Raw genomic sequence first — 14,892 nt, forward strand, 5'->3', positions numbered from 1 at the left:
TACCCACAATTCATTACAGTTCACTGCTATTTGTGTTTGCACAATTATATTTAGTCAAATGTGGAAACAATGCAGGAAGCTTCTGCCATGGAGTGTAAAATGGGGTTTGCTTTAGCTAGAATCGGTGCATATCCAAGGAAGAAATCTCCTCGTGTGACTCTTTTGTTGAGGATATGGTTCCCACTATTAACAGTCAAAAAAACAAAAAGAAAAATTAGAATTCTGACTAGAATTGTTGTGTTACTTTGAATTCTGATTAGCTCCAACCCTTCAGTCCATTTCCTTTTTTCCCACCTTTAGAAACATATCTTTTTGGTATATAAACAACATTTTTATTTCATTTTATGATTCAAATTAGAGATTTTTAAAATAAAATATCAAATTCTAACTTATTTAAATATCTCGATAATATTCGGTTTTATAAATAATACTTGTGTTTCTAAGCTAGTAGCATTCCTTTTGACATTTGTTGGTGGTTAGGTTAAATTAATAAGCCCCTAATGATATAGCTGGAAATATAAATAGGTAAATTGAATGCTTTTGTGCTGTTATGCCTTTGAAGCAAGCCTTTGCTTATACCAATAAACGAGAGGTGGGAAGATTGAATTTCATAGTGGTAATGAATAAAACCCTAAACCCTAACTCTAAACCTTTATCACAAAGAAAGAGAAAAAACATCTGGCTAATAATGTACTTACCATAAAAAGAAATACCCAGTTGATATACTTAACAAAAACAAGAGATGTTACCCCCTCAACCTTCCTTTTGAGTGAGGATCTTACAGAATCCTCCTCCTTAAGGCCAAATAAAAATAATTAGTAAAAGATAATATGATTGTTGGGTCAATTTTTGACCAAGACCGATAATTCTTTTCTTCGGGGGAGGAGGTGACTAAATATGGAGGCTCTGTATATAAGTCAAAGGGCAGGTTGCCACGAAAGAATCCATGGATGGAGATTGAACTAATAAACGTGAACCCAAATAAGCCAAATGGGGACAATACAGCTCAGATCGAGACCCACACCATCACATGCGCTATCATAATCACATTTGATGTCCAACATTTTTGTACTTGCAACACCCCCTTTTTCTATCTAACTGCCTTCACACGTTATTTTGGGAACCCCATCCTTTAATAATACCACAACATATCGCCTGGAATTGGATAAGCTTGACACCCCCACCCAACCCAGGAGCATGTATTGGGGCATCCTTTACTCATTGTTCTCACCACTTTCCCCCTTTTTGGATAACAGAAACAAATCATTTTGTGCCCATGCCATATACCCCAAACTCAATTCTCATTTCATCTTTGTCCTTAGAGTGATTGAATTCGTGGACTAATAGTTGGTTGAGAATGAGTTTCTTATGAACAGATTATCATGGAGGTAAGGTTTGTGCTTTTCCTTGCATGATAATCCATTCAGAGCATATTAAAAAAATTCCCATAGAGTTAAATTTTTATATCAAATTGTACTGGTATTACTCTTTGACTTGTTATTAATAATTAATTGACTTGATTGATAAAATCGTTTGTTTGATTATGGAACATGTTTGCCTCCTCCCCAAATATTTTAGTAAAAAAAAGGAAACTATATCTGCTTGTTGAAGGAAAAAAATATCTGACATTAAAATAAACTCAAATGATAGGCAGAAAATTGTGGCAGATTAAGGGGGGATCAAAGACTTGGAAAATATTAAAATATATGATATTTTGACTAATTAAGTCAGCATCATACTACAAATAATGGCCACGGAATCCGCTAATGGTAGAAATAATGCTGATGATTGGTCTTAAGATTGAGACATGGAGGGGTGCGCCTCATTCAGTCTCTGTCTAGAGGTGGAGAATATTCTAAGCAACAAATACAGCTGGCATGCATTTCATCTGGACATACAACCGCTCTGTGCCTGACACATGGCAGAGTGTGGGGCAAATCGGACAAGACAAACAACATAGATTTATGAGACATTCTTGGGTGAGGATGAGCTGTTTGCCTGTTCAGGGAGTGTCTCAATCTGCTCACATCATTCCTTCACCTAAAACCTGTGAAGAGAGGGAAATATCTTTTACCGGGGCTGGTAAGAGTCTTAAAATATCCTCATTATTTTAGCATTTGGGTTTAGATTAATGGATGTTGCTTGACTTGTTCAATTAAAACCATCACCAGGGGGGACCCTTCTCTCCTGCAAGCCAATCCAGTTAGGTCACATGGCACTTAAATATGATTGCTCTCCAAATGGGTTAATAACAATTTGATCATAAAAGCCACTTTCCTTGTGGCATGTGGCTAAAGTAAATGAATCCAACGGAATAAACCAAACAAACCTCCCTTCATTGCAGCAATAATCTACACAAAAGAATGCTTAAAGTTTACTTCATTGCAGCATGTGGGCAAAAACATAATGTCATAGAGAAGATCATGACAGATGAGTATCTTTCCACTGAATTGTTCAAATTCAGATAATTTAATCTGCATTGTAAGATATGACATTAACAAAAAGTTATTGAAGCAGTGATCTCTCCAACCAAAATTTAATCATTATCCAAATCAGTATCAACAAGGCACAGCCATAAGACGTTCAAACATGCAACAAACTGTGACAGCTAATGCGAAATTTTCAGCAAAGATGGCTTTGAACCGCTACTTAGACATCTCATCTTATATACTATCAACATAAACAAGATAGTATCTTTTTCCCCAAGAAAGGAAACGAACAGCTATGTGCAGGTTGTGAGTTCCAAAGACAGTCAACTCGGCTAAGTTTGAACCAACATCTTATAAATTATAATTACAATAAAATAAAGACAAATTATTAGATCATTCTTTCACAAACGAAGCTTCAACAACTATGTAGGAGGCATAATACTAGGGAATCAGAGCATGAAATGAATAACTTATTCCAAAAAAGAAAAAAATGCCTGAAAGGAATAGACATTTAAGATCTGCCCTTTCTTGATTTCATTTTGAAACTTCTACAAGACATCAGAAAAATTTAAACTGTTCAACTACAGAGATAAATAAAGGGGGGAAAGAAATCATTTCCAACAAAATACAGCAGAAGAGAGCAAACCTTACAATGAGAAATGAACAAGTAGTAGGAATGAACAAACCCAAACCTCTCAGAACCATGAATGGACACTAGAACTTGCCTCCTTTTTTTATCTCTTTCACCTAGCATCTGCTGATGCAAATGAATCTGCAAACCCAGATGGCCGGCATGGTATACTGGTCTGTGTAGTGTCTGTACTGGCCAGAAATGATGATGAATCATCCAAATTGCTATTTCCCTCAAATGCTTGCCATTTTTTCAATGCTTGTGGTAAAGTCAAGTCAAGGTCAATTCCATATATGTCATCAGAATCAGGTTCTGCTGGTTTCCAGAGCTCTGCTAGTGATGACAGCACATTGACTACGTGACTCATATCTGGCCTCTGGTAGGGCTCCCTTGCACAGCAGTGGCCAGCCAGCTCAGACACAGTGCTTATACTGGCAAGTGTTTCCTCATCAAGCTGAATAGTTTTGTCAATGGCCTTTCGGAATGTATCCTTGTTTGTGTGCATCCTACGGAACCATGTCACAAGGTGCAAACTTTCCTCGGGCTGCGTTTCATCAAGTGCCTTTCGGCCTGTGATCAATTCCATGAGGATCACACCAAAGCTAAATACATCCACCTTTGTGGTCACTCGTCCAGTAACTGCCAAAATGTGAGAACTTTCAGTGCTAATGCCAGGAATTATTAGAAGAGACAATAAATTTAATGAACACTTGCATAGTGAAATAAGGCAAATTCACAAATAACTTTAAAAACAAACATTTCTTGCGACAATGTTAACCCAACAAAAAGGATGTTCCACACTTAAACCAAAATAAACCTTAATGCTTTTGTTGGTTAATTAGAAAGTGAAGAATCACTCTATGTTAGACACATGTAATTCACCGCAGCAAGCAAACAGGAACTTATATTTTATTGGACATTCAGGAGCTGCTCAGAAGTGTCTCAATCTGCTAATAACATCATGACTTCACCTAAAACTTCTGAACAGAGAATATATTCACCAGAACCTTGCGAAGGAACTTAAAAGATTTCCTTATTGAAGGGCATCATTGTCTAACATAATGAAACATATTGCTCTTCATTATTTAAGTAAATACTCCTATATTTCACTTATGCTTTAATCCCATAAATAAAACGGAACCCAACAGAAGCAAAACATACGAAAGGCCTTTCCAAGAACAAAACAAAAAAGGCATAATGTGCAGGAATTTCAGATCAGAAAATGAAGAAAAACTAAAATTACTTACCGGCATACTCCGGTGCCAGATACCCAAATGTTCCTGCAAGTCTTGTTTCAACTGAATGTTTACCATCAACAGGAGCAAGACGAACCAAGCCAAAATCTGCAACTTTGGCACGCATATCATCTCCAAGAAGAATATTGGATGGCTTAAGATCTCTATGAATGAAACTCTGTTGTGCCAGACCATGTAGATACTCAACACCTCGAGCCACATCCAGGGCAATTGTAAGTCGTCTGGTCCATTCAAGTGGCTTCAACCCTTCATCCTTCCAGTTGAATACGTGCCTACTAAGGGTCCCTTGGGGCATGTATTCATAAACAAGAAGCCTCTCATTTCCATCCAAGCAATATCCGAGAAGTGCTACTAAATGACGGTGACGAACCTTAGTAAGAACTGCAATCTCAGACTTAAACTCAGCCAAACCCTTCTCACTCACAACACCAGACTCCATCCTTTTCACAGCAATCTTTGTCCCATCATGCAATTCCCCTTTGTAAACTGTACCAAAACCGCCTCTTCCCAATACATTTTCCTCACTGAAATTATTCGTCACATTCCTCAAAACTTGAATTGAGATTACCATGTTTCCAGCCTCAACCATGTGAACATCACTAGGTCCACTGCTCGTGTGGCTGAAAGTTTCACTTCCACCATTGACACTGGATCCAGCAACAGTGATCTTAACTCCTTCTTGGTCACCAGAATGATGAGGATGTATGACTACTGTAGTTGGACTCTGTACCCTACTTGAACGCTTTCCTTTTCTAGCATACAAGCAGATACCCAAAGCAAGTAGACCCAAGCCACCAACTGCACCAATTACAGAACCCACAACCGTCCCAGTATTGGATTTCTTTTCACCACTCCCAGAAGAACTACCACCACCACCGCCACCAGGAGACCCACCAGGGGACCTGCCTTCAGGTGTGGGAACACTTTCTTTTCCAATATCAGGGTTTCCATCAGTTTTTATCACAACATTTTGCCTAAAAGGCGGTATTTTTCCATACAGCCTATTGTTTGAAACATCTACTCGAATGAGCTTTGGCAATGTAGTGAGCTCTATTGGTATTGTGCCAGTAAGATTATTACCCGAAAGATCCAAAGTTGTCAACGAAGTAAGCTTAGCAAAATTACTAGAAATTGTACCAGCGAGCCCCTTTTTTGCAAAAAGAACAGATACAATGTTTCCTTGAGCACATGAGATACCTAGCCAATTATTACAAGGATCATTCCCTATCCAATTATTAGCAAAATTCTCTGGATAACCAACAGCTTCCATAATAGATAACAATATATTAACACGCTCATCACAAGCAACACCAGGCCTATCCAAGCAAAACCTATTACTACCAGCCGTCATATCCACAATTACAGTATCAGGAAATTTAGGGGTTGGCCCTTGAAGTTCATTATTAGTCAAATTCACAATATAAAGTGACGTTAAATTAACCAAAGACAAGGGAACAACACCAGTGAACTGGTTATCTCTCAAACTTAAATTCCGCAACTGAGTTAACATAGAAAAATCTGGTAAGGGACCTGAAAACTGGTTCCCGTGCAACCATACCTCTGTCAAAGAAGACATGTTCCGTATCACTTCAATTGTCCCATTCAAACTCTGCCCATTAACCCACAAAGACTGAATCATAGAACCCGAAAACTCGGCAGGCAATTCTCCTTCAAGTGTGTTCATAGCCAAATGCAGTTCTGTCAAGGTTGGAAACGTAACAGGGTCAAACAAATCTGGAAATCTCCCTTTAATATTAGCCTTGTTGGCGGAGAAAGTTTTCAAGGAAGTTGCTTCCTTTACGCTCTCTGGAATCTCCCAAGGTTCGAACGGGTTGTAGTCAAGATAAACAGAACTCAATGAAGTTAAGCCCGTGAAGAAATCCGCTGGAAAAGATGAGAAATTGTTGCTGTGAAAGTTAGCTTCTTGCAACTGGCTCAACCCAGCAAGGCTTGGGATTTGTCCACTGATTTGGTTGTTCATGACTTCAAAGACGGTAAGCTGAGACAGGTTCTTGAGATCAGGGGGAAGGATTCCACTAACATTTTTGTTGGGTATTTGGATCCTGGTGACCCTGTTGTTTTCACAGCTGACATTATCCCATTGGCAAGGGTCAGGATTAGACCAGTCAAGGGAAGATGTGATTTTTAGGCTTGTTTTCAGCTTTTCCATGACTGAAGAGTCAGGGCCGGATTGAGAAGCGACCTGGCAAGTGAAGAAGCAAAGGAGTGAAAGAAACCAAAAAAGAAGACAACCCAAAACATGGGGTTTCTTCATTGTTCTTCTTTCTTGTTTCTCTTGGGAGAATTGGAGAGAAAGTGAGGGAATTTGAAAGAAAAGTTGCAATCTTTATGTTACTTTTGGCCAAATGTTTTTCTTCTAGGGTTTATGGAAGCATTGATGGTATGATCAACAAAACTCAAAAGAAGAGTTATGAGAGAGAGGTAATTGAGAGAGTGAAACGGCGGGGACAGAGGGAAAGAGAGAGAGAAAAGTGGGGCAAATTACACAAAAAAATCAGCCTTTTTTTTTTATATAGAAGTTAAAGAGTGAGTGAGTGAGATAGACTTGCTTTCCTTTTCCTTTGTAAGCTTTGTTAATATGTTTGGTTTTGAAGAAAGTGAAAAGGAAAATAGTTGGCACATGCAAATTTGGTCCCACCTTCCTATAATGTCCTTCAATTTAACTCTCTATTTTCTCTCCTTCTCAAAATAAAATAAAATAAAATAAAAAACTTCTTGAAATTTCATTGGAGAAAAATATGATTTTAAATTACTTCATGTAATTTACTATAATTTCAAATAATCTCCATTGTGACATTGTAGGTCAATTCCATATTATGTCATCAGAATTTCTCCCTCAAATTGAGTTTCATTGTAAATTTGATTAGATTCATTCCCCTCCCATCATTTCCTTCTCTTGTTTTGCTAACTTAAACATCACTTAAATTGTCAAGTACCCCCTTAAATAAATTATCTTAATATCAATATATATATTATTCACCTTTATAATATGTGCAATTTCAAAATATAAGATTTTTCAATATAAGACTTAAAGATTTAGAAGGCATAATGCCTTTACAATTTGAGAAATATATCAAATAAAATTTTGATATATGTTAGCAAACACAAAAATATGCAATGCATGGGGTTTACCCTTTTTTTTTTTCATTTTTTGGGTGGAACATGAGGTTTGCTTTAATTATTCTTTTTAAATAATTATAACATAAACTTGTAGATTAAAATACAAGAAGAGAAAAATTGAACTAATTAGGATGACATTGCAAAGAAATATGGTCTAAATGGTAACTTAAGATATTTATCCATAATTAGAGCGATACTTTTTTGTATAAGAGGAAACATAATGATTCGAATCCCAAATTTCTATTCAAATCCTCACTAACCCTCAATCATTATGTTTTCATTTTATGCTTTAAATTTGTTGGTAGCCTTATAACATAGGACAAGACAAACGAAAATGGTTGGTTGGGTTAGAAATAATTAATATATTTTTTTTGGCATCAAAATAATTAAAATTTTTAATTTAATTTAATTTTAAATTTTAATCCTCAGAATGTTTTGTATTATTTTGATTACTGACTTTTAACCGAAAAATACTGTAAAAATCGTCATTTAATGTCACTATTTTTTAATTATTTCAATAATGTCATTAGCTATAAATTAGCAATTCACTTATCAAAATCTCCTTTGTCTTTTTTTTTTTTTTAAAAGGAAAGGGCAATAATGCCTATGCGAAGCAACGCAAGTGTGAACTCCCTAATTAATCTAATCCCTTTTGTTACTCGTGTGTAGCAACAATAAAATAAAGTAAATTGCGTGAGGATTAGCAATGTGGCATGTGATTAATTAACGCGGTTTGTTAATTGGTTTTTGCTTAAGCATATTTGTCAACCTTCTGATTCTGACAGTATCTGCCCACAGAATCGATAATCCTGACATCTTCTGAGTTGCACCCAACTTTGTCCTACTCATCATTTCTTAATAATACTTTTGGTTTAGCTAATCTCCAATGGAATTAATCGGACCCATTACCATAATTTTAAGTTAAATTTGGGCCTAAACTCTTGGCCCCAAAATAATTAAGAGGACAAGCCATACGTCTTTTTCTTTTTCTTTTTCTTTTGTTTTTTTTCCTCCAAAAATGTTAAGAGGAATAAGGGATATAATCCAAACTTTTTTTTATAATATTTTAAAATGTCATTAAATTATTTTAAAAAATACAAATGAGTTATTATTATTTTATTATATTAAATAAAGTCTTAATATTTTTATTATACATTAACTAAGTTTAATGTAAAAAAAATAAAAATATCATGTGATTATGTCATCATTTCACATCACTAATTATTATAGCATATCAGTATGTTACATTAGTACCATATGTTATAAAATAACGAGAGATGTTTTAATTAAAGATAATTTGTCAATTATAAAATATAAAAATTTATTTGACTCAAAATAATAAAAAATTTAATTGAACAAAATAAAAGAATAAAAACTTATTAAAATTTTATTAATAACTTATAAACTGTTTAAAGTATTATACTTATTTTTTTAATCTAATCAAAAAAGAAAAATTTAAGCTTAACTTCTCGACAAAAAGGTAGATAATTTTACCAATGAGCCGAACAGAGGGAACCTTTGAAAATTTCATTGGAGAATAAAAAAATAGTTATCATATAAATTAAACCCCAAAATTATTGGACGTCTAATGCAATAGGCAAAAGACCAAGTCATTTCAGTACTCGCAATACCATGCAAGCAAACGAAGGTTAAAAACAATTTGTAGAATCCCCAAAACTGGCATTTGGAAAATTTGTGAACAAGATTTGTTAAAAGAAAAAAATCGTGGGGAATGTATAATTGATGAGGTGGTTGGATTTAAATGCCCCAAGTTCCATATCCACCCATGCAATGACACACTGTCCAATTTCAACTTTTTCTTTGTTTCACATGTATTTTGTGGTCCAAATGTTTAACATTTCAAAGGGAGGAAGATAGGCCATTTTTGGCGTTTCGTTGTGAACGTGGATCATTTTGGAGCCGTCTTCCCACAGGGACATACATAAAAGCTTTAATGAAATATTGGAATTGGGTCTATACATATATATATATATATATATATATAGATATATATTTGTGGGGTCTTTACAGATATATATTGTTGGCAGGTTGCCATTTGTTCGTATTTGATTCTGTTCGAAACCCAATTCCCGGTTTCTTCAATAAAACAAACTTGTTCAAAACTTGAATTTGAAGAAGCAAACATATTCATGGTTTAATATTCTTTTTTAAAAAATTTCGTATCAAATGTGAATACGTGTGAATCTCTCTCTATCACTATACTTTTTATCTACTTGTAAGACTCTTTTGTTAAAATTCTATTGTTGTCATGTGTGTTGGTGTCACGGATTTCATATGAGGTGAGATAAATTTTATACTTATAAATATAAGGTTTTTTTTACCTAATAAGTATATATTTTAAGTTAGAAATATGAGTTTGTAATAAGTATAATTAAAGTTTACTCAATTCTTCAATGATACAAGACTCTTATGTAAGATATTAGGACCAAAGTAAACCCGAAACAAGATAGATTCCTCTCCTTTATGGATGAAGAAAGAATTAGTGTAATGTGAACGTTTCAAAATTAAGTAGAGTAAAACGTCACAAATCTTTTATATTTGTAAGAAATGTGATGTGTCTTTTAACTTATAAATAAGAGACTTTCTCAACTTGATGGCATGTCACTTGAATTGGAAATATGAATTTTAGACACATGAAAGCGGTTTGATTTATTAAATTTGAATTTTTACCATCCAATTTAATTAATTAGGTCTTATACTTGACAAATCATTTGTGCATGTATATATATATATCACATGGATTCATTTACTTTTATTTTGCATGTGTATACGGAACAGGTTTAATGAGTGTTAATTTGTAAGCCCATCTATTTAATCAATGCTTTCTTTTTTAATAATAAATCTTTACCTATATAAATTTATCATTTTAATTTATATATTTATCTTTCTTTTATCTGTTTTATTTTGTTCTAAGATAAATTTAAATAGGTATCTTTTTATACTTGAATATAGATTTTTTTTACTTCAATTTAACTTATTATTTAAAGAACGTTTTTTCCCTAATATTGACATTATTATTTTTTATTGAAATTAACTAATTAAAATTTTTTTCATCCTCCATTTCATTATTTTCATTATTTTTTATAAGATATTATATGCATTTTAATCAAGTCGAGGCAAGGTAATTATATAACAAAAAAAAATTTAAGATGTTAATTTTTTTCCCTAATAAATAAGGAGAGTTGTTGTGGCTCTTAAATTGGCATTTGTGACGTTTTCATAATTAAGAGAACTCTTTTTTTTTTTTAATAGAGATCAGAATTAAATTAAAAAAAAAAAGAAAAAAGGAATGAGGGAAGTGAGAACGGGATGTGTCACTAACTCTTATTGATTGTACACTGTGTTGAGTAAATTAAATTCATGCATGCATGCCAATTAATTACTTCACATGAAGTAATAAGTTTCAAGGTTTTCTTTGTGGTGTCCAGAGAAATAATTTCAGGATGACATTTCAAGTGATAATAAGTTGCATGCACCATGACTTAAATGAATGACAGGTCAAACATAAAAGCTTTGCTTGATAGGATGGAAATGTATGTATGCATGTATGTGTATTAATTAAATTAAATTAAAGATACATACTAATGTCTTAAAAAAAACATATTAATGACAAATTTGCTTTGTCACATAAAAAGGACATGAAATTTGAGAAAAGCATAAATATATACAATACCTTAAGCATTAACATACCCTTAATTAAATTATATTATACAAGTCCACACAAACCACTCAACTGATCACAACATAATTAACAATACAAGCAACAACCTATGTAAATTACTTCAACCATTTTGATGGGAACTCTCATGATCATGATGGACTGACTCATCTATATGTAGTTTAGGTTACTGAAGTTGGTGATAAGATCATGCACATATTGTCTCCCAATACCAATTCGAACTAGGAACCCGCCAGGTTCTTCAAGGTCCAACATTAGAAAAGCGGTATCCGGGACAGGAGTTGCTAAGATGGCTGCATTGGAAACCTTTCCCCATCCGAAATCAAGAGCATGGAAAGGAAACCTCGACCAATCAGACACAATGGTTAGTTCTCGCATGGAGGGGAAAAACTTATCCGAGGCCTCGAGAGCCCTTGCATACAATTTGATATATTCATTGGTAATCTCATCTTTTGCTGCTTGGATTTTTCGGATTGTGTCGTGCAGAGGTTCTTCTAGCAGCTGTTTCACCGAACATGACACCGAGGCAAGAACAAAGGCATTACCTGTGAAGTTTTCACCAAGTGGGGGTCGAAGCCTGCTCCGAGCATCAACTGGGAATTGCAAACAGATGTTTGTGTTTGCCTCTAAACTCAGAGTCTTCACTCTTGCCTGGTTATATTTAAGTGATCAATAATATCATTCTCATTACTTTAAAAAGAATTCACATATTTAAAGGAATTTACTATAACCAATGAAAAAATGTTATAGAAATTATTGTAGCCACTTAGTAGTAATTAAGTAGATTATTTTATATTTATTCAAATTAATAATAATTAAGTCATCAAGAATTATCTTTTCCACTAATTGTTATGTAACTGATTACAGTACTGATATATATAGTAATTCAATTTTCTGAACATATATTTTAATTTATATTTATTCTTTCAAGTTCTGTTGTGGGGTCATCGTCTATGTAATGATATTATAACAGATACACTATGAAGAACTGTCATGAAACTAGAATTTGAATTCTAGCAGAACAGTATAAAGTACTTTCTTTGATGCCAAGGAAATTTATTCAAGAACTAGTTGCCTTACAGAAATGTGATTTAATGCAATCGAAATGCATCATCATGCCTTCAACGGTTTTTATCTGCAGGGGCTCCACTTCATATGCAGTTGTAAAGCCTTGTCATTTATTCATCAAAATAAAGTAGTTTCATTAATTTTTATGTAGAGAAAAAGGAGTAATTAATCACCACTACTTTGATGTGAATTTGAAGAATTATGGAGAAATAATACCAAGTAGATCAGGTAATTAAACTCAAAAGACTTCGGTGGTCCAGGAATATGCAGATAAGAGTTGCTTTATTATATAATAAGTCAAGCATATAAACTTAAATGACTCACCTTCCAAACATGTGCACATAAAACATCAAACGTTGAGCACTTGGAAAGCTTGCCCTTTTCAATTGCTTGTCCTTTCCATGTCTCTACAGTTTCCTTCTTCATGCCTAGAGTAACGAGTTCTAGCCCAACTTGAGGATCAACCTGGCTGAACTTTGCCAGGGCAGTTCCCCAACATCTGTCATCTGAGGCCATGGCTTGCATAGGTATTCCATAGAGATCTTGAATAGCTGTAATATGGTCCTGTTCATATATTGAAGCAGCCGTGGGGCTTGAATTGGGAGAATAGATGGCACTTAGCAGGGCATCTCTTGAATGGTTAGGCACCATAAGTTCAGACTCATCTTTCCCGTTTGATATTTGAGCCCAAGATGCAAGAAAGTTAAATGCGCCTATGCCATCAAACAAAGCATGGCTGCTACCAAAGCCAATCGAAAACCCTCCACAAGCAAACTTTGTTATCTGCACAAGGGGGTGCCAACTAGTTATAATAAATTGGGGATTCAACGGAAACATAGAACAACTAGAGATATAATATAAGAAATGCAGTGAAGTGTACGACTAAGTAATACTTGGCACTTACATATGGATACAAGCTTATTCGAAATAATTGTGCCAGGCATCTTATTTGAAAGTAAAGGGGATGTCATAGTCTCATATTTCATTTAGATAGTTTTTTGTTTTCCCAAAATAACAGCCCAATTTTCTGATCCATCAATGTAAAGTAACAATTAAGCAGTTGCAATACTAATGGTTATGAGCAATCAAATTAGTCTTTGCAATGATGATATCTGAAATATTAGCCAATTAGCACTAGGTTTCATTTAGATTTTCACCCTAGATAGGTCAACAGTCTGTTGAAAATATGCAGGGTGCACCCATTCCAAAAAGAGGGAGCATAGTAAGTACTTGATTTATCTAGCTAATCTCTCAAGTTGTTTGTGATAAGGCGACAGATGAAAACCAGAAACGGATTTAGGCTTGAAGGACGATAAAAGCTAAGCAAAATGCTCTACCAAGAGAACAAGCAAGTTTATACTTAGGGTTAGGGTTTCCCACTATTCTCAAGTAGAACTTAAACCAACTCTCCATAAATAAAAACTAAAAGAAGTGGACGTCAGAGCAAGGGACAATTTATCTAGAGAAAGGTGTCTGTGAATGTGAACATCATGATGACTTCATAGTCTCCTGACTTGGATTAAACCTGCAGAATAATCATTCATGGTAGTCAAATTAAACTCATTAGATAAGTGCTAACTTTCACCTTAGTTTGAAGCATATGTATTAAGCTCAATTCAAGGTTATCTATCCTCAACAGATTGTTTCTAAGAAGAGGGAAAAACTATTTTCTTTCTTCTTTCATGCATGAGCAGAAGCTATAATTAAAACATTATGGTCACCAAATTACACCATACTGTGATCGTTTGCATCTTTGTGATAAAAAAAAAAAACTGTGAAGAGAACATCATTTCAGTTTGTTCCATATCTCAGGTAATCAATTTGACTACCTATAGCAGAAAGGTAAGTGACAAAATAAAGGAGAAAAAAATTAAAATAAAAAACCTAGAGTACTTCAATTCTCTCTCATGGACAAAATCCAAACCTGAACAACTGCAATTGGATTTTGTGAAATATCAGTGGCTTCAGGGCACTTAGGAACCAGGTTTTCATAGCAACTCTTGTATTCATGCAGCCTTCCAAGCTCCTCAAGCTTGGAATCAGTCACAGCAGTTATCAGGATGACTCCTTCGTTGTTGCAGTCAATTTCTAGCTTCCCCGAGGCTTCGCTGATTCTAAACCTCCCTGCAGCTGGATACCAAGGAATCAGCACTTTCTGAAGAGCTGTTTTGGCTCTCTCAACAGGACCTTCATCCTGCGTAAATGATTCATTAATCAACTGAGAATTATAAAAGAAGACAGTGTAGAGAATGGAAGGAGATATCCTGTCCAAACCAGAGAGTTCAATAGTCTGTCTTTTAAACTGTTTGAAAGGTTTGAGAATTATATTCTCCTTAATGCATAGCTTTAGCTCCATTACTTAATATAGGATAATGATTAAGAATTCTAACAGGAGTTGCAGAGATTATGAAAGCTGTCTCAAGTTCGTACAAAGTGAGGAAAAACCCTAGGTTTATATAATTGCGAAACGACGGGATGCTGCAGTGCCAGGGGGTCATCCTGAAAGAAAGCCTTTAATATACGGGTAAGGACAACTGTTTTCCTATCACTGTCTCTAGTGGGATGAGCAAAGGTGCCATATTCGAAAAGCTCTGGGAAGTATATTATATACAATCTAGTACCAAATTGCTACCTAAAAGTACATTGCCAAGAGACCAATATCATACG

General features: G+C 34.6%; 2 protein-coding genes across 2 annotated transcripts; both read right to left on the bottom strand.

Annotated features, from left to right (window-relative positions):
• Positions 1-2,886: 2,886 nt before the first annotated feature.
• On the bottom strand, positions 2,887-6,864 carry LOC110422981 (receptor-like kinase TMK3). Its single transcript, XM_021437055.2, has 2 exons — positions 4,308-6,864; positions 2,887-3,699 (listed from the first exon to the last, which is right to left on the bottom strand). Exons 1-2 carry the CDS (start codon positions 6,589-6,591, stop codon positions 3,173-3,175), a joined length of 2,811 nt encoding a protein of 936 aa, XP_021292730.1. The 5' UTR covers positions 6,592-6,864; the 3' UTR covers positions 2,887-3,172.
• Positions 6,865-11,198: 4,334 nt separating this feature from the next.
• Positions 11,199-14,581, bottom strand: LOC110423522 (HXXXD-type acyl-transferase family protein). Its single transcript, XM_021437740.1, has 3 exons — positions 14,150-14,581; positions 12,550-13,008; positions 11,199-11,808 (listed from the first exon to the last, which is right to left on the bottom strand). Exons 1-3 carry the CDS (start codon positions 14,579-14,581, stop codon positions 11,308-11,310), a joined length of 1,392 nt encoding a protein of 463 aa, XP_021293415.1. The 3' UTR covers positions 11,199-11,307.
• Positions 14,582-14,892: the final 311 nt, after the last annotated feature.

This window comes from Theobroma umbraticum, unplaced genomic scaffold, assembly GCF_002168275.2.
Source record: "Theobroma umbraticum cultivar Fairchild unplaced genomic scaffold, ASM216827v3 scaffold_20.0, whole genome shotgun sequence".
NCBI classification, from domain to species: domain Eukaryota; kingdom Viridiplantae; phylum Streptophyta; class Magnoliopsida; order Malvales; family Malvaceae; genus Theobroma; species Theobroma umbraticum.

Coding starts and splice junctions, on each gene's coding strand:
- LOC110422981 (XM_021437055.2), bottom strand. CDS start 6,591: ATGAAGAAACCCCATGTTTTGGGTTGTCTTCTTTTTTGGTTTCTTTCA. Junction 3,700..4,307: donor TCTGGCACCGGAGTATGCCG/GTAAGTAATTTT, acceptor ACATTTTGGCAG/TTACTGGACGAGTGACCACA.
- LOC110423522 (XM_021437740.1), bottom strand. CDS start 14,581: ATGGAGCTAAAGCTATGCATTAAGGAGAATATAATTCTCAAACCTTTC. Junction 13,009..14,149: donor ATCCAATTGCAGTTGTTCAG/GTTTGGATTTTG, acceptor CCCCTTGTGCAG/ATAACAAAGTTTGCTTGTGG. Junction 11,809..12,549: donor TATGTGCACATGTTTGGAAG/GTGAGTCATTTA, acceptor AAATATAACCAG/GCAAGAGTGAAGACTCTGAG.